This window comes from Oreochromis niloticus, linkage group LG19 (genome assembly GCF_001858045.2).
Source record: "Oreochromis niloticus isolate F11D_XX linkage group LG19, O_niloticus_UMD_NMBU, whole genome shotgun sequence".
NCBI lineage: Eukaryota > Metazoa > Chordata > Actinopteri > Cichliformes > Cichlidae > Oreochromis > Oreochromis niloticus.
Window position 1 is genome coordinate 6,841,635 of NC_031983.2, and position 24,067 is coordinate 6,865,701.

The window sequence follows — 24,067 nt, forward strand, 5'->3', positions numbered from 1 at the left end:
TTTTGGAACTGAAATTGAATTGTAGAACTGAAACTGAATGGTGAGAAGTGAATCTGAAATTATTCGAGAGCTGAATTTTTAAAGGATAAAATGCAGTTTCAAAGCAAATCAATTCATTTTCAAACCATAAATTCAATTTCAAATTAAACTAATTCAAATTCAGTTTTCAAAAGCTTTCATTCAAGTTACAATTCAGATTCAATCCGAGTAATTCAAATTCAAATTTAACTTATTCAAATTCAGTTTCTGATGGCACAGATTTCTGCCCATATGACATCGCAAGTCCAGGCAACTAACCACTCTTGCTGGGTTGTATCATGTCATCTCAACAAGAACAAACTGAGTTCTTGAATTTCATGCAGATCCTACATGATTTAATTACATTCACCACAGAAACTTAAAATAATTTTATTCAGATTATAAGTTGTAAATGTAACAACCACCCAATTTCATTTTTTGTGCTTACAAAACTCAAATTGAGCAATTTATGTCTAATACACACAAAAAAATAAAGTTTAGTAGCAAGTAGCTGCCTGTGTTCAGTTTTTATGTTGTTTGAGTTTCATTATAGTTTTTTATAGTTCTTCTTCTCCTTCGAACAGCAGTGTCTCTCTGAGTGATGTACTGCAAAGCGAGATTAATGGCCTAATAAGCTGTACTCAGGCTGCAATTAGATATAGACATGACAATGACTCTGCATTACCTGGATAAATCACTGTAACTTGTGCTGATCACGTAACCTGGTTGAGAGTTAAGTTTAGTTAAAAAAATGTAATAATAATGTAAAAATACAGACATTTATCTTTACGTTTTAACGTAAGGTGTTGAATTTTATTATTTACCAGTTATATCCTTTGTTAATGATCCTTTTTAATGCTGGAAAAGCCATGTTTTCATTCACTCTTTTATTTACAGCATGATTTAAATACAATATATAAAATCTGTTGGGGAAATATGGTTTACATTTGCGGGCTATTAAGCTATACCTTAGTAATATCACATTGGAAGCCCAGTTGTAAAGCATTATTACTGTATCTACATGTAATTGGTTGGTGATGCAGAAAATCTACAGATGTTTTTGTACTTGATTCTAATCTGCTGCTACAGCTCTTCAACACTGCTGGAATTGCAGCTGTTAGCACACAGAATATCTATCAATCAATAAAATGAATTTCACTTTTATCTGCTGACAAACTAAAGCAATTCCGTGTCTCCTTTTTTAGTCGATGGGACAGTAGCATTTAATGTTTAAATGCATCCAATTTGAATTTTCAGAGCTCTAATGTGCATCTGTCACGTTGGATAAACAGCAGAGTGCCCTCAGCGTTAAACCAATTAACTCAAATTAAAATGTTTACTTCACCGCTCTGTGTACTAAATCCCAAGACTAATCATTTTCTGCAGCATTAATCTCTTTTCTTATTTGCAACAGTGCAGCATTTACTGTTATCATTTTTATGTTCTTTAGAGATTTTTATATCTATTGTATGATCGCCATCACTTGATAGCATCTCTGATTGGAGTAGGTGTCACTCATAACAATAGTTTTGTGTCAGGAAATGGGCCTTTTTAGATGAGCGCACACAGAGCCTGAAGCAGAAAGTCGGCTTAACAGAGAAGGTTGAAAACTGCTGTCATGATACCTGTTAGCTCTGATGGGGGGGCACAGGTCAAGCAAGCTAATGCAAAGAAAGCCTGCATGTGTTAAACTTCCTTCACAGTATACCCTTCTTCTTTTGTGCCAGCTGGTCTTTTTATATGAGTCTACTTTTAAAGAGACCCGAACAAAAGTTAATGTTGTTTTGTTTTAAATAACCTAGCAGATAATCCTCTGTACGACCACCGTTTGATTTTTTTAATGCATTTGGCTGGATTAAACAGACTACATGTGATAATCCATCAGCATTAGGGGTGATGGTAGGTGACTGGCTTTTTGCTTATATTAAACACAAAAACATGAACTCTCTTGATCCTCTTTTTTTTCGTCATTCACGTACACCTCAAAGCCAGGATCCTTCTGTTTCACAGTTTGTATGTTATCCCTGTGCTTCAATGGATTTTGTCTGGGAGCTATGGTTTCCCCCACCGTGCTAAATTAGCTAGTTAGGTTAATCCTAACTATTCTGGTCCAGCAGACTCTCATAAAAAAGATAAATAAATCAAATTAAATGTAAAAATTGAGTTATAAAATACAGTTTTCATTTAATTACCTTTACAGTGACTAATATCTTGCTCTGCAGGGCTGTGGGGACTCATGTGGTTCTTTTTGGGAACCTAGATTTTTACATTATAGCTTTCTATCACAGTAACGTAATTAGTTAGTTTCTCACTTTTGCTCTGAGGAGAATGTCTCATCTTTAACAGATCCTTTTCCCCCCGATATTTTTTGGTATTGTGTTGTCAAAAACACTGTTTTACCATGTCACCTGGTTCTCTAGCAATCATAATTCTGTATTCATATTTTTTAGAGTAAAGTTTTGACCACAGCAGATCATCTGTTTGGATGTGTGCTGTGTTTTTATCTGACTCTAACAGTCAAATGAAGGAACCTATCGTGAGGCCATTTGGTAACGTTTGGTGTTTTTAAAATGTGTTTGATAAATGGAAATGACCAGATTAAAGTTCAGTTTTTTGTCTGTGATACTTCTGGCTTGGCAGCCATAAATAAAGACTTTGTTATCTCATCGTATTGAGCTGTGAGAGGACAGCGCTGGGCTGAAGCGAGAGGGCGGGTGTGCGTTACCTCGGCCTATCACGGAAACATTTAAAAGATCCGTTTGAAGCCAGCAGGAGTGGGAGATGAAAGTCCTGGCACAGCACACTTTGACATCATCAAAACACAACTCCCTCACAACACTCAGCTGCTCTAATGGCTGTGTTAAAAGGTACTTTTAAATACACAGATTTACAAGTGGCTGCTGGCATGATTTGTGCACTCTTTGTTACAAAATGAACATGAATGAATGCTATATAATAAAAGAGGAGCACAGCCAGAGGACGTACAGCAAAGTAACCATTATTTATGTTGAGTGAAATTTAGCATCTGGGCAAAAAGATAAATATTTTATGTATTTAATTATTTACAAATGTTTTTTATCTGAAGTAAAATTGAAATATGGCAAAATATAGGAGAAGGAAGCCAAAAGGGAAAGCGAGCAAATGGTAAGTGGGGTGGACAGGATAAGGGAATAACAGAAGTGGGGAAATATGAAAAGAAGTAAGAATGAGGAGAGAAGAAAATAAAGGCAAAAGTGGGGAGAAAAAAAGGTGAAAATGAGGAAGGAAGTCAGAAAGGATCAAAATACAGAAGAACAGGCAACAAGTCAGTGAAAATGAACATCAAACTGTCACAGAAGTCGATGTATATTAACAAAATCAACAAAACAGTGGACCCTAGCATTTACATAAACATCCATCATTACATTTATTCCTAAATCCTGTGAAGATTTCCAACAAAACACAATAGCTCTGTCTCTTCACCTGTCAGCAGTTGATCGCAGTGAAGGTTTAAGGCGCTGCAGACATTTTGTTCCCATCTATCATGCGATTCATGAGGCATGAGATGCACGCCGCAGCATGACAATCCGCTCAAACATCTACACTGACTTACAGATGAGGACGGTATTTTTAGCTCCCATGATTCTTCACCCTCAAAAAACATTAGGAATAATTCTGAGGGAAATGCAACTGAAATATATCAAATCAAAGGTTTTTTTGTTCAAGTACAAAATATGTTTGGTATAAATTGATTATATAACAATCTAGCAAATTTCATTTGACCAGATTCCATCAAATGTAACATTTTAGATTTTATTTATGTAACAAAATAACTCTGGAATTTTATATGTAATATAATTAGGTAAAGTCAATGTTTTGGGCAGATTTTTTGTTTTTTTGTTTTTTGAGTGAATAAAATGTACTTTTGAAGTTTTTTAAGTAATTACAGAGTGCTGTTAAACAGAGCAAGGACGTTTTAACACAGCTTTTCCAAACATTCTAGCTTTATTTTTCATATCTATATTACTTTGCACACAGAATTTATTCAGAGAAGCCAAAAACTACCAGGGTCAAAACTATGAGCCTCCCCAGTACTAGTCGATTATGTGTCCTTTTGCTGGCTAACAGCCTGAAGCTTGTTATCTGCAGAGTGTAACAACCATTAGCTTTACCTTGACTTTACAAGCTTTGACCATTACACGGTTAAAGTAGGTGGCTGTAGCTCAGGTAGTAGAGCGGGTCACCTACTAACTGGAAAGTTCTTGGTTTAATCCCAGTCTGCTCCAGTCTGCAAATATCCTTGGGCAAGATACTAACCCCAGGTTGCTCTCCGATGCATCCATGTGTGTGAATGTTAGTTAGGTAGCACTGAAAGCCTAGAAAAGTGATTGGGTGAATGAACAAGTTGTATAAAGCGCTTTGAGTACTCAGAGTAGAAAAGCGCTATATAAGAACCAGTCCATTTAAAGTGCGTCATTGGAAAGCAATGGTTTGTGTTATATTTTTCATGGGGCCAATACCACTGAGCCTAGTCATTTTTGTTTTTTCTGAGATAATTCTGTTATTGTGTGCAAATAGAAATAATTTAGGCTTTCTGAAGAAAACTAATCCTATGTTAAAAATCCCTTGTTCTGTTAAAAAGGAGTTATGTTCAACCATAAGAATAGGAATCAATCGGGCAAGAAATGGCAGAGCCACAGAGCCAGTCTGAAGAGACACGATGACACAGACACAGACTACATCCACAGAAGAAAACTGCTAAACACCTTAAAGACTGCGCAGGTGTACTGAGTACATTTGCTGTTTTAACCCTGTAAAGCCTCAACCATGAAACAAATGCCAGAAAAACCCCTTTTTTATTTATCGTTCTAACAAATTTTGCATATATGAGTTTTAATTTGTTCATAAAACATTATTGCACTGTTTATCACACTGAAGGTTTAGACATCTCAAAAAGTCAGCTATGATACACTTGGGATCAGAGGGCTAAAAGGACCTTGAGTCTGTTTTACAATGTCCCAAACTGTAGCACAGTGTATTTGAAATTCACCACAAAGGCAGACACATTTGTATCAAGTGGCATGTAAATGTTGCATCAGCAAATCTTGTTTGTGCCAATTTGTAAAAAAAAAAGACTTCTCACTGATTGCAGTGCAGCAGCAGCGAGTGTTAAAAGCTTCCACCTTTGTGTGAATTATATGTAAAATATGGCACAATCTGTGAGTGCAAGCCAACCTTAAGAGCAGACGAAAGTGCAAGTTTTCCCTCCTCTGAAAAGCAGCTTGTGACATTTGAGAGATAATTGACGCTGCATTTTTTTCCAGCCCTCACAGCCTCTTTCCCTGTAGCCCTTCATTTTCCCAGGAGTGACCCGGCGCGCTCCCATGAAGTGCTCTTCACGAGGTTGTCATCCAAAAGGTCAGGTCTGGAGAGAGAAGGGGCCGTAGAAGAAATAAGATGGAGATCCCGTCATCCATCTCGCTGTCTGGATCAAGACACCAGCCTGACCTTTAACATTATATCAGCTTCAACAAGCTGTCAAAGTGCACGTGGGAGTGCTGCTCGTGTTGCCTGTTCGCCTGAGTGTGTATACAAGACAAAAAGAAAGAGAAACAGATACTCAGAAAGCTTTTTTTAATGACAGCGCTTCTGATGTTCAACGATGCATGATTAGAACTTGGCTGTCATGTGAATTTTCATAAAGGTAAATATATACAAATCTTATCCTCCAGCTGAATCGAGTTGTTGGACAACAGCATGAAATTATTAGAGTTCACAACAAAACTAATAAATGGATAAACGTGAGGGTTGTTTCAGGAAGGGCATCTGTGCTAAATGAAATGTGTGGATCCATCTACTATGGCAACCCGTTGAGAAAAAAGGGAGCGGCTGAAAACACCTTTAAATTACTGTACAATAAATGGCAATCACAGCTTTTAGGAGCCACAGGTGACATCTTCAAATTGCTTTATGAGTCTGATCACGAGCCCGAAATATCCAGTCAGCACTCATATAAAACCAATAAATCCTCACAAACTGAGAATCTGGACAGACAAAGATTGCAATGGCCGTAGCTCAGGATGTAGAGCAGGCAGAAAGCATTTCAGCGTGGGAAAAAGTGCTTGTGTGAATGGGTGAATGAGGCATGTTGTATAAAGTGCTTTGAGTACTCGAGTAGAAAAGCACTATATAAGAACCAGTTCATTTACTATATTCAATATTTCCCCTAAATAAATTATCGGGTTATTAACATTTCCTTTGATTATTTTCTTTGATTCTTAAATTAATCAAACAGTGTTGATGTCTCCATCACACATACACAGAAATAACAGTGCTATTGCAAATGTGCAAAAGAGCCCTGTTGAGGCTGTTGTCAGCATATACAATGTGTTTTCCTGTGTGTGTTGCATATGTATTTCTTGCACTTGAAACACATCTATCACATCTTTCTAGCCTCCACACAAACTGCAGGTCTTCTTTTTATTGGTACAGGTCCTAGAGAACAGAATTCACGTCAGATGCATAGATGACAATAGCTTGAACCGGACCATTTCCTGTGTGGCCTTCTCCCTAACTATCCCTCCACCCTCCTATCTGTCTTCTCTCTGCACTGCCCTATCCAATAAGGACTCATGTTCTGAGATCTTGTCATCTTCCTCTTTTAAAATCACTGAGCAGAGAATCTTTTCGCCATCTAGATCTATAATCTGCTATAGCCTTTTATCTTATGTCGGCACTTTGGTGTACCTTCGGTTTTAAATGTGCGATATAAATAAAGTTGTATTGTATTGTATAAGCAGCCGCACTGGATAGGCTATTGATGTTTGTTGTATCGCTGGTTTGCAGATAATATAGAATGGTTACTAAAAGACAAATGTGGGTCAAATGTACAGTAATGTGGAAGCAGGCAGGTGTAGGTGCTTTAAATGTAACAGTGCTGGAACCTTCTGCAGGGAAAACAAGGGGCAAAAAGATAACACACACACACACTAACAGCAGGCTATGTAAGAGGAGGACAGAGTGGGGACACGGCACCTCCACACTTTTATGACCTGTGGGTCCAGGGGACCCGAACACCACATGTGTGAAATGAAAGTGTGGGAGTGGGTTATAGTGTGAAGTCACTGAAAATGTGTTATTTTATATGTTCTTCACACGGAATCAGTGAAATCTGAGGAGTCTATGGTTGAAATAATGACAAATCGCATCGTTTTACTTTTGATAAACATGAGAAAATGTGTCCCACAGGCTGAAACAGCACACACGGGTTCATTTTAACACGTCTCCTCTGTTTACTCTGTGAAACTGACAGTGAAAAGGTTGGGAATTTGTTTCAAAAAATTAAAAAAAACAGAGCTATCATTTATGTCCTTGGCTCACTCGCAAAAAATTAAACAAGTGATAAATGAAAATTTTACATATAAACCTAAAATATTTTTAAAATATTTAGGACTTTAGTTTGCAGTCTGACCTTTGCTACATTTAAACTAAAAACTTTGAAATTAATAATGTATTGAGTTATAAAACATTGTAGTTCTTGTTCCAACCACATATTTTATTCACTTTATGATGGCATAAGATAATAGTTTTTGTGTTCTTTCACACAGTCAGAGCAAGGTGCTGACTGCTGTTGGGCCACACTGCTGGAAAGGTGTAAACAGTAAAACAAACTTCCCTATCATTAAAATGTATAAACAACCTTTCTTTATAAACCTGCGAGATGCACTGAAAAAGTTTAATGTCAAAAAGTGAGCCGTGCTATTTGTCAGCTGTTGACTTTTATCAGAATTTTTTGGACTGGATGTAGTCCCATAAGTAATACATGAAAACAGCATCCTGTTCTTCCAGTATGATGTGAAATGCAGCAGCAGGTAAGATAGTTGTTGACTCTACATTCTTTGAATAACTATGAGGCAAGAAATATAAATCAGATCCTAAAATGAGAACGGGGTATTCCTGGCACAGCCTCCAGCTCCAAGGAAGAATAAACACACCTGAGCTTCTTTCACTGGAAAAAAGAGTATAAACACTGCAGAGCTACAGAAAAACTTCCTATGACTTTATGTGATTAATAAAGTCAATATGCAGTTTTATAGCTACTGTTTTTTCCAAGTCACTCTCGAGATTGAGATTTTTAGGGCTGCAATAAAATTCATTTAGTATTTGGAATAATGCATTTTCTTAATCAGCAAAAAGCAACAAAATGTCCACAGCAAAGCCCACAGTGGTGCCTTAAAGTGGCATTCTGGCTACTAATGCAGCTGTTCTTACTAAATTTGCATTATTCACCTCTGCTGTCAGTGTTTGGGAAAATTAGGGGCTGATAACTTCCTGACTGAACTAATCCCAATCACCACACCCATCTGCACACACAGGTGCAAAAATAAATATTTTTCATCCCTGTGAATTTTTTATATACTACCTAAACCTACATCTGAATTTAACATGTTCATATTTACTGCTAATCCTTGACGTCCTTAGTTTCGCCTCCTTTATTATTGTGCTCAGATGAACTGAGGCGTTGACAAGTACAGTGTACCTGCAAACCCTTGATGGGGTTGTTCTTCACAGATTTTGACACACTGGTTTCTTGTGAAACAGAAATTTGAAGCTTTCACCTACCAGTTTATTGCTTCACACTTTTGAACAACACTGAAATTGCTGACAGGCATCAAAAGTTCTGTGTCAAAAAAGCACAGACAAAGGAAGCCTTTGTAAATCCAACACTGCAAAGGTCTTTTTGATCTTGCTTTGGGTTTTGCCACGTCTTGCAAAAGGGAAGCAGAGATCCACAAAGAAATACACAAGAGAGAAATGTGTGCATCAAACAAGAGGGCAACTGGATTTACCACAGTTTTCCCTCTCCACGGTATGTGTCATGACTAAGGCATTAAATCAGGGCTTACTTAAACTTAAACCTAGCTTTAGAGGGAGGGGGGGTTTTTTGTCTTCTACCTACCATTTAAAAGGTTTTTGTTGTGCTGCAGGTAGCACTGTTGGATCCTAAATTGTCTTGAGGCACTACAGACTTTTTCAGCAGTAATGTAGCACACAAAAGAACATTTCTGGAGACTACCTCCGGGTAAGTATCGACTGAGGAAGTCCCCGGGGAGCTGCACACCTTGTTGCTTTGATGTTGTTGCATGCCTAGTCCCATTTTGGATAGAATGACTAGCTAGTATGCTCATATTTTACTTTGATTTATGGTCATGGACATTTTTTTTTTTCAGAAATACATATCAAACTGACAATAAAAAAGAGACATTATATCCCACAAAAGTATCACAAACTATGCAGAATCCAGTTATCCTTCTTGATCCAGTGTGTCAGTTCCTGCATGATCCAGAGAGAATTTCTAGCCTTGTCCAAGACACACAGTCTTGGGCAAGGCTCTTGTTTGCTGGTTGTTGCGGTTTTTATGAGTCTGACCAAAAAAGTATTCTTGTAACAATATATCCAATGTAAGTCTGCACTATTAATAGTGTAGTTACTAGGGCTGCTCAACTAACGAAAAACGTCAATTCTAAAAAACAACTGCGTCCCCTTAAGTGGGATTTAGTTGAACTTTAAGTGTTGCCAGTTTTAAATAAAAACAGCTAGCATAAAGTGGAAATAGGAAGAGGTAATACAGTCATCTGATAGGAAGTTAGGCCCAGACTCACAGGTGTTTTTGACTGTAAACCATGTTACAAGGGCATCTGCCAGCTTGCAGTCTCCGCTAATGTAGTGGGGAAAATCCAGACAGCAAGAGGCCAAGGAGCAGCGATTCGCTCATTTTGGGAGACCTGCATCATATCCACACAGAGAGATGGAGAGTTGAATCTGACAACCAATTATACCTGTTGAAACCTTTTGTGCTTTTTCCTCCCTCTACTTTCCTCTTTCCATCAATTTAACTTTGAGCTGAGAGACTTCGTGCAGAGATGCAAAAGGTCATCTAGATCTATCAAAAATATCTTGCATTTCAAAAACGCATAAATATTTTTGAGAAAGTAACGTAAACTTCACTTTCCCCATAAGCAGTAAAACCACAGGGACCACAAATTAAAGAACATTTCAAAAGGTTTATTACTTGTGCAATAATTTAGGCTTCCAGTATTTTTAAAAAATATGCCTGTGACAAGCAACACACATCTAAAATATACTGGTTGTTTTTACTTCTGTAGTCTGTAACAAAATGGACTGCCTTTGATTTCTTGGGACCATATTGCTCCAATATCATAAATAAAACAACAGTTACATTCCCTTTAAAACTATGAAGACAGTGATTACATACTTTAATATTTTAATGAATATCATAACATCTAATAAAGCGATGGATCTGTTGTGAAATTCTCAAATACTCAAAGCTAATATTACAAAGTTAATAGTGAGACCAAGATCACCCAAACTACAGCAGTCGGCACCGAACAAACAGTGATGTAATCTGCACCTAAATGTAAATACAGTAGCTACCGTTATTAGTAGTAGTATGGCACACATGAGCTAAATACTTAATACAGCATTTAGAAACATCTGTCCAGATCAGATGTGCAGATGGTTCCGTGGGCATCTGGATGGTGAGGGCTTGGAGCCAGAGAGCGGAAATTTGTTAACTTAATTCAAAATCTATATTTACAAAGCTGGAAATGTCAAAACAGTCATTTTAGACCGGGGAATTCTCAAATTAAAACCTGTCTATTGCCAAAACTTTTTTCTTGAAAAATGCCTCAACATGGCATCCCCATAAATCTTAGCTTACACATGTCAAAACAAGCGCCATCATTACAGATGTGGATTTGGGGAAAAACAAAAAACAAAAAAAGCACCTTCAGTGTCTTTATTCTGAAGGTGCTGATGCAACACTGGCTCCAAGCCCGTGAGCTGGGGTTTGGGAATCTGTTTTCTACCCTTCCTACTCTGTCTCTCTGATCTTTCTATCCACACTTTGCACTCCTCTATCTGACTCGTTTTCATTCATTCCAACTCTGGATACACTCGTAGTAACAGTTTATATCACAGGAAGCGAGTTTGTTCAGTTGGAGTCCTGCATTTCCACTCCTGAAGCTTCTTCACCTCCACCTTCACTGGACTGCTCCTCATCTGGGAAAAAAACACAGATAGAGGATTTTTCATCAGTTTTTCAAACAGGCTATTTTCATTTCTGTGTTTCTGTGCATTTGAAGTTAAAGGTTCAAGATAGAATTAGATGAGAAGATTACTATCGCTCTGGTGCACTCGCCAGCAGCCTGTAACACAGCCTCTCGTCATGTAGTCTTGTTGTCGCCATGAGGTTTAATGCTGCTCTTCTGCTTTCATTTTACAACATCAAGTGCTACCGACAAGAGGTAACCAACCAGCGGTAGGTCCATACACAGTGGCATAAACTGAGGTAAAAACTGTCCCTTCAAATGACTCGCTGTAAGTGGAAAAAATGTGCTGTTATCCTGAATTGTATGACTTCTTGCTTTGTCCAGGAGCCAGCTGATAAGACAGTGGATAACGCCATTCGTTTTTCACCTCAGTGATGCATATAATCACGATATTATGGTGGCGCATATCACTGCATGTCTGCTCTTGAGTGTTTCCTCATTTTGTTCAGTTCATGAAGTGGGAATGACTGCAAAGTGTATACTTAGTAAAAAGAACCAATGACAGGAAGCCATTACAGGAAGCAACCTTTTATAGTGATGCTATAAGCAACTGATGTTCATTTCTTAAGGCAAGTCAGGGGAAACTATGCAAATGACTCGCATGTCTCAGCTGCTTGTAGGGCTATATGCCCTTCAGAGCTATATATAAGTTGAAGAATCTTTAACTTATATATATTTGGTGTATTTGTACTTTTGGCACCTCAGTAGAGTAAAGGTGTAAAAATACTGCTGTCACACTATGATTTACGGGAGTAGGATATTAAATGATGACTTTCATTTTCACTTGGAGTCATTTCAATTTGTTGTAGTGGTACTTTTCTTTAAGTGAAGTTTCAGTATACGTACACTTTTGCCAACAGCCAAATACCTTCTGGTCTTCTAATCACGTGCATGTGACTTCTTATCAGACCACTTCGAATCTAACTGTGCCAAAAAGCCAAGCCAATGTTAGTTTCTCTTTCCTTTTCACCTGCAGTTTGCTCATCCGTACGCTTTCTCTCGGTCTGGGTGTCTGCAGAGCTCGGGTCATCCGGGGGCCAGCGGAGTTCTCCACTCTCCACCTCACTTCCGTCTGTTGGCTCCACAACTATAGAGGGAAGCCTCTTGGACAACTTTGGATACCTTTCATGGGTATCTGGGAAGATCTGTTTAAAGTTTATGTAAGGTTAAAACGAGGGCTTCATATTTGTGGGGATGAAAAGGTCACTGTGAGTACCACATGTGAAAGAACAATAATGCGGTAAAGATTGGATTAAAAAAACACAAACTGTGTGCATCAGATGGAAGATTTGAGACAGATGTGTCAAGACTTCATATAAAGTCTTTGTATGACGCTCAATTGAAGTTTCAAAGGTACATGCTTGGATTTAACATAAAAAACATGATGAAGGTCAGTCTGCTCTGACTGGTCATCTGGCTTAGAGAAAACAAGGAATTGGTTACCTGGTAACACCAATGTATGAGTAGAAAAGCAAGCCTGTAACATTGTACCCACTGGTTCTTCTAAACAGCCAGCAGGTCTTTGAGGTTTTCTTCCACTTGCAATGCAAAACTGCCAAAACTGCAGTTTCTCAAATGCCACTGAACAGCTGTTAGTCTATTCAAGTGTTGGCCTTCAGTCATTCAGATACAGGCTATTTTTTACATAAATGTGTCATGGCTATATTTTACTTGATCTACTCTTGATACTTTAATCCTATACTTAGAGAGTTCTTAGGAAATGCATCAGACAAAAATACTATGCTATAGCTTATAAACTGTTTAGTTTATTTTTAACCACAACTAGCACAGCAGATATCTTCTGCCAAAAAAAATTGTTTCGTTTTTATTTCAAAAGGCTTCAAAAGACAGTCAGTCTTCTAGTGATCTGGGCAATTTATAGAAATTCAGAAGGAATGCAACATGTGCAGTTGCAAGCCTGTGTGCACCTAACCACCTAACCTCAAACTTAATACCGTTCATTCAGGCTTGTGTTGTGCGGAAAGTGAAGCATTAATGTTTGCAGGTCCAGAATGGAAAACTGACCAGGGTGCTCATCCACACGTGAACTCGACACATTCATCATCAGATTAACGGAGATGAGTGATTGTCTGAAACGGGTTTACAGCTAATCTCCCCCCTTTCTAATCTCCCCTTACAACTAAATGCATTTAAATGATATTAAGGCCTAAAGTGATGAATAATTGGGGGTATGGATGTTGTTTCTTCTTGTTCAGTTGAGTTTTACTGAAAGACAGCCTAAAGAGTTGATTATTTTAAACATGCTTTATTTATCCATTGTCAGCATACCATTCAATATCGCTCTAGCTAGCTAACACAGCTAGTTAGCTAGTGCTGGCCTTAAATGACAAAAAATTAAATTAAATTCTCAGGTTTAACCTCTCCGATGACCTAACTTAAAAAGAAAAAGATCAAAAAGAAAAACAACTACATACAAAAACAACGTGGTTCCAAAATGGTCAACAAACCAAAAGGCGACGGCTTGATGACAGTGTCTGAATTTGAAACAAAAGAGGTGGCTCCTCATTTTTTTTATTTCCAGTGGAAACAAATTAGCCATTTTCTAGGTATTAGAAAGGGTGTAATGACACTACAAGTTACTGGGAGGAAAAACCTAGAAGATGAATGAGTCATACATTGTTTTCCATTGGCAAAAAAAGGAAAGGGGAAAACACAAAAACAAAAAATATATGGGCTTTAAGCTTTTTAGTTATGAAAAGCTTAAAGTACTGGCTGCACATGGGCTAGCACATAGAATAATAAAATGCTAACATCTGGTAATTTCAATTAGTTATTAGCATTTACTATATTTTGTCATAATGCAAACTGGGAGCATTTTTATTATTATGTTTCAACTTTTTGGTGGCACCAGAGGGCAAATTCATATTTAGTGTGTAACTTCTTTGTGGGATTTCATCTATTACTTTTCAGATATTTCAATGTGGATCAAACAAACATTGTTATTAGCTATGCTGCTAATATGGCTAGTAATTTAAATAACACAGGGAGGACCTAATAACATGTATTAACTGACTCAGCCATAAATCTAACCACAAGTAATAGTTAATGAAACACATTATGACAAAATGTGTTACTTAAACTGTTAATATTAAATAGTCAGTAATTTAGCTGTCCATTTGTTGGATAAGCCATCTACCATTTGTTCAAAGCAGCACTGAGTCCAGCTAATGACCTTTGTCATGTCAACCAGCATTTTATGGTTGCTCATCACTTCTGTGACTCACCGCTGTATGCTTTCTGCTTTCTGCTTTCTGCTCAAATGAAACGAGACTGGTTTGAAATGGTCTAATCGCACACATTCGCACACACAATGCAAAGGATACTGTGGCCTGATCTCCTCCTGCTCCTCCCCCGCTGAAGTCCTCTGTCCCCGGCTCCAGAGAGTTCATCACCTCAGTCATCCTGGAGAAAATCACAGGTCAATAAACTGTCTTCACTTTGTTTCTCTGCTCTTTCCTTCATTTTTTTGTCTTAAGCTGGGTTATGTGACACACTGTCTGTTCAAGGTTCTCTGATTTTACTTGCGCCCTCTGCGTTAAAACAGGGCATTTTTCACAATAGTTACTTATGTCGAATTTTAGCTTAGTAGATTATTTATAGGACTAATAGGACTAACAGTGTTTCTGGTAATACAGAAGTTTGTTCTAGGTTGATTCGCCCCTATTGCTGGCACTAACTGGCTAACAGTAATGAGCAATTAGTGTTAATGGCCACAAACTCTCCAAAAAAACAGCAGGCAGTGGTGATTAACAAATGCTCAACAATGAAGGCTGACAGCAACGGCTGACTAGCAACTCGATGTGTAACATGTATAATATCCAACACAGTCTGATGTACTTTCCGTACTTCTGGTAAACTAGTACCAACATTTTTTATTTCTAAAACAACGGCTATAAAGGTTTCATGTAGCGTTTTCACTGGCATTTCATCACACACGCAAATGACTTCCTCAGTTTCAACTGACTGCAGCTTTCCCCAGCTTTATAAACAGTACATTTGCATAATGACCAAAACTAGCACCATTCACTAACCACAATTCACTGATTAACACTTCAAGTTCACCAGGAACTTGACTGAGTATATGAAGGAGGATAAGAAAATAAAAGGTTAGCTTTCTTAGACTGTGAAGTTCCCATCACTATTGCAGGATATTTGAAAGTTGATGTGTGGCGTAAGCCAAAGTAAATGTATTAAGAGTTAGGGTTTGACTCTCGTAATCCACTGAAGAGCAAACTGGGTGTCATCAGGACACTATAACACAGAGCAAACACCATCGCCACACAAACAGAAGCCAAGAAAGCGAAAGAGCATCATATCAAAAAGGCCCTTTGTAAATGTGGGTATCCCAGCTGGGTAGTCGTCAAAGCTGGCAAGGCACCTAAAGAATGTTCCAGGCAAGCCAGAAGAGAACGAGGACAACTGTTGCCACCTAAACAAAAGCCTTTAGTGATCCCTTATGAGTTAGGCATATTAGAAAAGCTGAGATGCACTTTTTTCAATACAGCGTGTCTCTGTGGCTTTCTAACCCTAAAACAGACACACCAAAAATATGTACACCCCAAGGATTGTTCCCGGGGTACAAACAGCAATATAATATATGCTATTAAGTGCTAGGAGGATTCCGTGAATTAAACATCAAAACAAAACTAAACAACTTATGGCTAAGCAGATAGCACAACACAGAAGAGCTACCTTGTCAGACAAGGACTCCAGAATCTATTTATACCTAAAGACCAGTTCCCAGTTGGAGCAGGAGGTCAAGGAATCCATTCATGTGAAAAGGGAAAGACCATCTCTGAACAGAGGCAGGAACCTAAGGATCCATCTTTTACGTGACTGCAGCTATTCCCTGACTCTCTTTGAATGGTACTCAATCAATAGTCATGACAATTGTTATATAACTGATCAAGACACTGAAGTCATTGTGCTAGTTTTGGTCATTATGCAAATGTACAGCTGATAAGGTGGGTAAAGGTGCAGTCAGCTGAGGACTGAAGAAGTCACTTGGATGAGTGAGGAAATGTTTCTCATCTAGATGAACAAAGTTACATTTCTGGGTCAGTTAATATTTTTTCCCCCTCCCAGATATTCTACAATCAGCTCTTAGTGGTATTATTGCAAAGTGCAGGTGTTTAGGAACCTCAGCCACTCAGACCATGTAAAGTCACAGAGGCGCTTAATACATAACAGTTGCCAACACTCTGCCGTCTCAACACTCGAAGGCTGACAGCAACAGCTGACTTGCAAAGCAAAGTATTCCAAACCTCCTTGGACATTAACATCAGCACAAAAACTGTGTGCTGGGAGCTTCATGACATCGCTGTGCAGCTCTTGTAAGTGGAATGTGTAGGTGGCCAAGAACTTTTATCTACATAGTGTGTCTAATTAAATTCGATTAACACTTGGGCACTAGGTGTAGGAGTAACTTGTGATATTAAAAGTATGATTATAGAATTGTAATACTATTCTGCATTTGTAACAGCTATTCTGCTTCAATTAATTCTGCTTCATCTATGACTTAAAAACAATAAATAATGTGTTTAAGTGAAGGAAAAGGTAGCTCTAAAAAGCAGGTGTTTAATATTTATCCAGTGTACTTTACCAGTTCATTATACTAGCTCTCTCACCTAACCCTGAGGTGAGTTTCTTTTTCTTCACTGTCATGGAGTCAAGGAGTAATAACTCTGATAAGCCAGGTTTGTTTAGAGTATACCTGTTTTTTATACTTGCAATATTGCAAGTATTAGTAACTGTACTGCAAGAAACTACCCAATATATTCCATTATAAATATTTTGGCCGACCAATACTTCACAACTGTTGGCCCAAAAAACACTACGAGTGAAAGTTCTGCTACAGTTGCATAGTTTGAATGTAAGCCTTATGATTCAGTGGTGTAAACTATTTCAAGATAGCACAGTTAGTTCCTTATTTTGCAAGAGGGGTGTAAAGGAAATATTTTCTTCCCCTGCAAGGGTTCAACAAAAAAATGACTTCCCATCTTGTCGTCTTCTCAATAAAACGTTAGGATGTTAGGAGGTTAATGAGGGCTTCGGCAGAACGTGTAACTTTTTGGAGGTATGGTCCAAAAACAGGAGAAATAAAGACTGGTGTTTGGTATTCACTACACACTGCTTCAACACTACTACTTATAACTGCATCAACCAGCTACCAACATGGTTTCATGTGTTCAGTTCTGTCTTACCAAAATATGATGCTCTTTTTTTTTAATGGCCCCATTTAGAACAGAACAGATGGTAAAGCAGGTTAGGCTACCTTGAAAAGTCAATAACATAAGAGTGTGCAGTGTCACCTGGTTTCTGAGTCAGATCCACCCCTCACTCAATACTTCTGGTTTCAAAACACCAGGATGGCAAAGGCCACAGCAAAATTGGTGCTTTGAGTGCAGTGAGCATGAACCAAACCAGAAAAGCTGCAGCCAGACGAGCAATGAGCTAAAACTTACAATCAAGCTCTGAATAGCTGAAATTTGATACTTATACATATGTTATATCTGGTTTAACCGCTGTTATGAGCAGCAGACTACAATGCAAAATTATACCATCCTTCACCTCTGCTGCATCTATGATTTTGTTAAGTTGAAACACCTGATTAAAGACTATAGCGCAAGCCTGATTCTATTTTTATGGAGCTATTAAGACATCACTCCTTATCCATTTAATAACATCCAAGTACAGCATTCTGGTTGGTGGTGAAAGGCAGACTTTACGTGTGATAAGTTATCAGAAACACCACTTTCCATACAATCAGACCGGCAGTTTCTGTTGCCATGGGGACGAGCGATTGAGATTTTATTCCTCTGATTGTCTGAGTAGTGCACTTTGCACACAAGACTGAGGGCTGATTTGGGGGTATTCATGTGTGCTGTTACGCAGCAATTACCACCATCAGGACGGGGTTGTGCAGTTTGTGAGACTTCTCTGTTTAACCTGGAATTGCTGCTGCCCTTCATCATCATTTCCGTGAAGAGACAATGCAGCCTTTATTCCTCCTCTGAGGCTCCTATTGTTCCTCTGGAGGGAATCTGTGCGGTCACTCCAGTCAGTCTTATGTTAAAAAACAAAAAAAAAGCTGTGTTGCTCTCTAGGTAGCAACTGGAGAGGCCTGTGGAGCTCTGCGCATGATTTCAGTCTGATCTTGTTTCTGAGAAGTGCACTCACTCTGCAGTGATGTGAAGCGTAACAGACACAAGAATTTAAATGTTGATGCCAGGCGTGACGCTTCAGTCATGCCTTTTTTTTGGTCGCGGAATAATTATTACTTATTTGAGTCATTAGGTCTGAACAGGATTATCCATGTGTTAATGTCTTTGTTCACAGGAAGCTACCCGACTTCTGCCTCAGCAGAGTCGTGAAATGTTAAGATGCTTCTCAATTTATGCCTTCATCTGGTGCAACATGAAGCAGTAAGTGTTTAAATAAAGTGAGTAATATATGAAAGCTGGAGTGTCCAAGTAAAGAAAGTGCTGCTGAGGTGAAGATTTCATCTCCTTAAAAGAGGCAAAAAATCACTATTAAAAACAAGTATTAAGAATCAATTAGGGCTAAACGTTAGTTTCTAAATATTTGATGTGATTTAAATTATTTTAATACAATATCAGGAGATTTTAAGCAGTATTAATATGTTCTGATTTTACTGCCTCTGTTGGAGATAGAGCTGCAGTGATATGTTGCCTTACTAATAAACAGAAATATAAGCCAAGCTTTTGATTATGCAAAAAAGTCACTATTATCACGAGTTAAGCAAAAATTCCAGTTATTTAGTGCATTTCCTCATCATAGATGACAGTAAATCTAAATGTTTCTGGGTAGCTGGTTAGACTGTTTGAATGAATGAATTGTGGTATTTTTTACTATTATGTCATTACTGGAAATAATAACTGTCTTGAGTGGGGTACAAGTTTAATTCTTGCCACAAAAATCATAAAGGTCTAAGATTTATCCAGATCATTTACTTAAAGGAATTAGTCCAGAATTTCCTAGGTGTAGAAAAATCCTTTAGCAGCTCTTTATCTTCTGAAGGATATTAAAGGTTGATGGGAATTTGCCCAACCAGTCTACATGTACATTGTGGACTTGGAGAGCAAATTCCTCTGGGGATCCTGTGGGGCTACTTTGGAAGTATGGGGTATCTGCCCCATTGTTACAGCCCATTAGGTTGCTGTAGAACCACAGTGAGAGTTTGGTCCATACTGGCAACAATAGTTCGTAATCATTCTTGTTTGTGTTGGACTCCTGCAGGGCTGCCCTTTGTCTATAAACATTATGAACAGAATCAGTGACAAAGTTTCTAGGCCATGTAAGAGATGGTCTCCACTTTGGTGGTTGCAGCATCTCTTTTCTACTTTTTGCAGATGATGTGACTCTGTTGCCTTTATCAGCTGGCGACTTCCAGCTCGCACTGGTGTAGTTTGCTGCAACAGGAATAAGAATCAGCACTTCAGAGTCTGAAGCCATGATTTTCAGTAGGAAAAGGGTGGACCATCCACTCTGGATCAAGAATAAGTTGCTACCCCAGGTGGGTCTTGTTTGTGAGTGTCATGGTGCCATGTCTCAATCAATGTAGGCGTAGGTGACGTGAGAGCTTAGTGTGAAAAGAAAGTTCGATTTACCAGTCGATCTACCTTCCTACTCTCAACTACGGTCAAGAGCTCTGGGTCGTGACCAGTGTTGGGCAAGTTACTTTGAAAAAGTAATTCAATTATAGTTACTAGTTACTTCTTCAAAAAAGTAACTGAGTTAGTAACTGAGTTACAATATTCTAAAAGTAATTAATTACTTGGAAAAGTAACTATTGCGTTACTTTAAAAAAAAACAAAGAACGTTTAACCCCCTGGGGTCCAGGGTATAATTGGCCATTTTTTTACTACTCTTGATTTTCCCTCCACATTTTACCTTTAAAAACTATTCACTTTGCCTTGTTTGGTATCATTCTTTTTAGCACAACCTTGCGTGCCTGAATTTACAGTTATGTTCTCATTTTGTCATACTGTATAACCAGAATTGATCTAAAAATCAGACAAAAACCATAAAATCAGAGTAGAAAAAGTTATATTTTTACTGTAACAACCACAAACATCTTTAATGAATCATATTTCATAACTTTAAATGCAAATATTAATTGTCAATTTTAAAATCCTATGCACAAGTTTTGCAAACAACAAATTTATTTGCATCCATTTACCTTGATTTTTTAAATAACCATTTCAAACTATTTACAGAACAATCAGCTGTTCTTCAATAAGATGCCACACAAATTATTTGTGCCACTCCAAAAACTAGTTTGTGTGCACTATAAAGGAGAACATCACAGCCTGATACCTGCAGGTCTGACAGCAGCAGGTGTATCACTGCTGTTTCTACCTGGAGACAGCAGTCGCCTCATTGTTCTGACACACAACACAAAACTATCCACAACACTACACACTAACTACACAAGACAACACATTAACTACACACTCCAAACACGCTAAACGTCACAAATCTCACATCTCAAAACTCGCTCTCTCTCTTTTTCTGCTCTCTCTCTCGACGTCACTCCTAAAACTTCCCCTGTTTTGTTTAGTTTTTTTGCTCATAAGCAGAGAGTGCTTGCTAGCGCTAACGTGGCGAAACTATTGAGGAAAAAACGTCGCATATATCTTGTTTATCACGACTCTGGTTTTACGTGGCCTATCGCCACAATTTAAAAACTGGCACCTTGTTGCTTTGTCTTTAAGTGGTCACGTGATTGACTTACCACGACTACTTTATTCTTCCTCAGTCAAACAGCAGCACTCGATTGTTTTGCCTCCTTAGCTCCAGGTGTTGTGCTAGACAGTGATCGTGATTAGCGTCCGCGGGAGCGCGCAGCTGCTTAAAGCTGTAGCGTCCAGATTACTTACAGCTACTTCCGTGCAGCTGATATAAGATGCGGTAAGCTGAACACAGCTTCAACCGTCTGTTTGTTGAAAAATAGTAACGGACCGCGTTTCCTTGTTAGTAACTGTAACGGCGTTGTAACGATAGGAATAGTAATTAGTTAGATTACTCGTTACTGAAAAAAGTAACGCCGTTAGTAACGCCGTTACTTGTAACGCCGTTATTCCCATCACTGGTCGTGACTCAAAGAACGAAACTGCAGATACAAGTGCATACAAGTGGAACAGTTTCCTCCGAAAGCTGGCTAGGCTATCCTTTAGCGATAGGGTGAGGAGTTCATTCTGAAGGGACTCAAGAGTAGAGATGCTACTCTTCCACATCAAAAGGAGCCAGTTGAGGTGGGTTAGCACATCTGAATAGGATGCCTCTTGGATGCCTCCTACACAAGATGTTCCAGCATGACCTCTCCAGGAAGAGGCCCCAGGGCAGACCTAGGGACACACTGAAGATTTTATACCTCTTGGTTGGCTTGGGAACACCTCAGTGCACGAGCTTGAGGAGGTGACTGGTGAGAGGGAGCTCAGGGTTTCTCTCCTTAGACTCCTGCCCCCACATCCCAGACTCAGATGAGCAGCAGAAAATAGATGGATGGATGGATTTAGAAAAATCTGGATTTGCAAAGTCACTACCAGCTATTGCAATTCCATCAAGTAAAAAATGCACCATTCTGCAGGGAGCATCAACAGTATCATTACTACATGATGGTTGTTTACTTCCACCAAAAAGTCAAGATGCGGTTTTCATCTGTCTCCGTCCAGAATTGACCTTTGACCTTTGGGATGTAAAATGTCACTTTGTTTTACACTCTCAATCAGTCAGTGTGAAATTTCGTTGCTGTTACTTATATGTAAAATATCTTTTGTAAGGTTAAAAATACCTCTGACCACCAAATTTTCATCAGGTAAGTGCACATAGGGGTGGTGGCAAATAAAGATTCCTTTATGGCTTTCAAGACAAAAAATGGAAAAAGATGGATGGATGCAGGTATGGATGGATGACAACCCCATTACATAGTGACTATTGCCACAATTGTTACCAGTTCACATGCATAAAGCCATAAAACAAATGTAAACCAATAGACTGCATTAAAAAAAGGATTCATGGTTCAGGTAATTTTCCCAAAGTCTCGCGTTTGTTCTCAGTTTCAGGATTTTTTACTATTCACTGCTAATAATGGCTCAATCTCCTCCCGGGTGGCTCTACCTTATTGACACCATGTTGGGTAGGATGCCGCATTTCATGTAGCAGTTATCTAGATTTCGTCATTTGGAAGGCTCAGTGAGCCTCTAGTCCAGAAAGAAATCCTCTTCATTTGTGTTAAAATAACAGAATTAAGTTTGGAGTCTGACATTCCCACCTCCTAGTATATTTAAAATGCCTGATTTCATCGTGGACTAGACCCAAAATCTTAAGAAAGACGAGACCCACTCTCTCCTGTTTTATCATTTCCATTTGCGTTTTGGGTGAAACGGATACGTTTGATGTCAGGGATGAAAATTCTTCTTCCTTGTGTCCATCAGTAGATTCATCGTGGTGAAGACTGTCCAAACTGTCTTTCCCCAGAGGCTGTTCAGCAGCAGTCACTTGAACTCCACTATTTCATTTTTGCAGATATAAAGGTCTATTAAGGTGGAATGGCTTCTCCGCGCTCTCCTCTCTCATCGCGCCAGCTTCACTTCAAACACCTTTTCCATTTGTGCTATTAAATCAGAGCCAGAAGCAGCAGCACCCCCTCAAATGCAGGTTTGCTGTAGAAATCCAGCAAGTTTTCACAACCCAAGGAAAGAGGAAAAATCCAACCCATGGTCAAAAATAGTGATGCTTTCTCTCTCTCTCTCTTTCTCATACAGCCTATTAAAAACACTCCACTGCTCAGTTTCAGTTGGAGATCAATGTGATTTCTCCAGTGTTTGCTGCCCTAATTCACATTTCCTGTTCTAGTTTTTAAGGCGCACTCAGCTGATGCTTTAATTACTGTTATTAATATTATTATTATTTAAATAAAACTGGTGTTTAAAATATACACATTGTGCCGTATTGGAACAGAGGTTTATCTGCATGATATACAACAGGTAGGTAGTAGATTTACACGATTAAAACAGCTCATCCTACACGGAAACGGGCTGATTTGCGCTTTTCTGCCCGCAACCCAAAACTCCAGTTCAGAAAGTCTCTGCAAAACAGGTTTTATGATTTTCCTAAATCACTTTAGATTAGTTACATAAACAGTAATGTAGTTACTTTTAGGAAAAGTGAATGAAGCTACTTCTAGTAAGGAAATAAAGAATGAATGGGGCTTAACGCGTTCAAGTTGGCTAAAATGCGGATGAAAGCTCCGTACCTGTCTGCAGGCTGATCCAGTGTCTCAGAGCAGGAGGCTCTCCGTCCTCAGCTGCCTCATCACACTGATACCGCTGCTCCTGATGCTGCTGATGATGATGATGGTGATGATGATGACGATGATGATGCTGGCTGTTGTGGGCGACAGGCGGAGGGGCACGCAAGGCTCTCTGGTAAAGTTACCACTCGCAGTAAAGTGTTCAGAGCCTGCGCATTGAAGCGGAGCAAGTGCTGCCTTCATAGGCTGTCGGAAAAAGGCGGGCTATCGAGAGAATCCCGTACAAGACTGTATGTCAAAAAGTACGTGGGCCCTTCTGCTTTACATTTTTATGGAGAAAATGTTTGGTGGATTGGGCTATGTTTCTAATTTTTGGTGATTGCATTCTAGAACTATTAAAATACCATCCAAATTTTGTTTGATAAAAATTGAGAGATTTTTTTTTTTTTTAATCAAAATTCGGGATGCCGAACTTAAGGCCCACAGGCCAGAATCAGCCAGGGAAACACTCCAATCCAAGCAACTGGAAGGCTTTTGGAAAATGTCAAAGAGATTGAACTTAACGGTATTATAGTTTAACAGCTTTTCCTATTGATGCAGATCTCCCCCATTGCCATGCATTGCCATAGTAGTTACATAA

General features: G+C 38.7%; 1 protein-coding gene across 1 annotated transcript; it reads right to left on the reverse strand.

Moving 5' to 3' along the window:
• Positions 1 to 10,041: 10,041 nt before the first annotated feature.
• On the reverse strand, positions 10,042 to 23,646 carry LOC100691460 (protein LBH). Its single transcript, XM_005453406.4, has 4 exons — positions 23,431 to 23,646; positions 14,474 to 14,552; positions 12,100 to 12,274; positions 10,042 to 11,079 (listed from the first exon to the last, which is right to left on the reverse strand). The coding sequence occupies exons 2-4, from the start codon at positions 14,549 to 14,551 to the stop codon at positions 11,012 to 11,014; spliced, it is 321 nt and encodes a 106-aa protein (XP_005453463.1). The 5' UTR covers position 14,552; positions 23,431 to 23,646; the 3' UTR covers positions 10,042 to 11,011.
• Between the last annotated feature and the right edge of the window lie 421 nt (positions 23,647 to 24,067).

Excerpts from the sequence above, each read along its gene's own strand:
- LOC100691460 (XM_005453406.4), bottom strand. The coding sequence starts at position 14,551 with ATGACTGAGGTGATGAACTCTCTGGAGCCGGGGACAGAGGACTTCAGC. Across the intron at positions 12,275-14,473 it reads CAGGAGGAGATCAGGCCACA|ATCTTCCCAGATACCCATGA; the intron begins GTATCCTTTGCA and ends AACTTTAAACAG. Across the intron at positions 11,080-12,099 it reads TACGGATGAGCAAACTGCAG|ATGAGGAGCAGTCCAGTGAA; the intron begins GTGAAAAGGAAA and ends TTTTTTTCCCAG.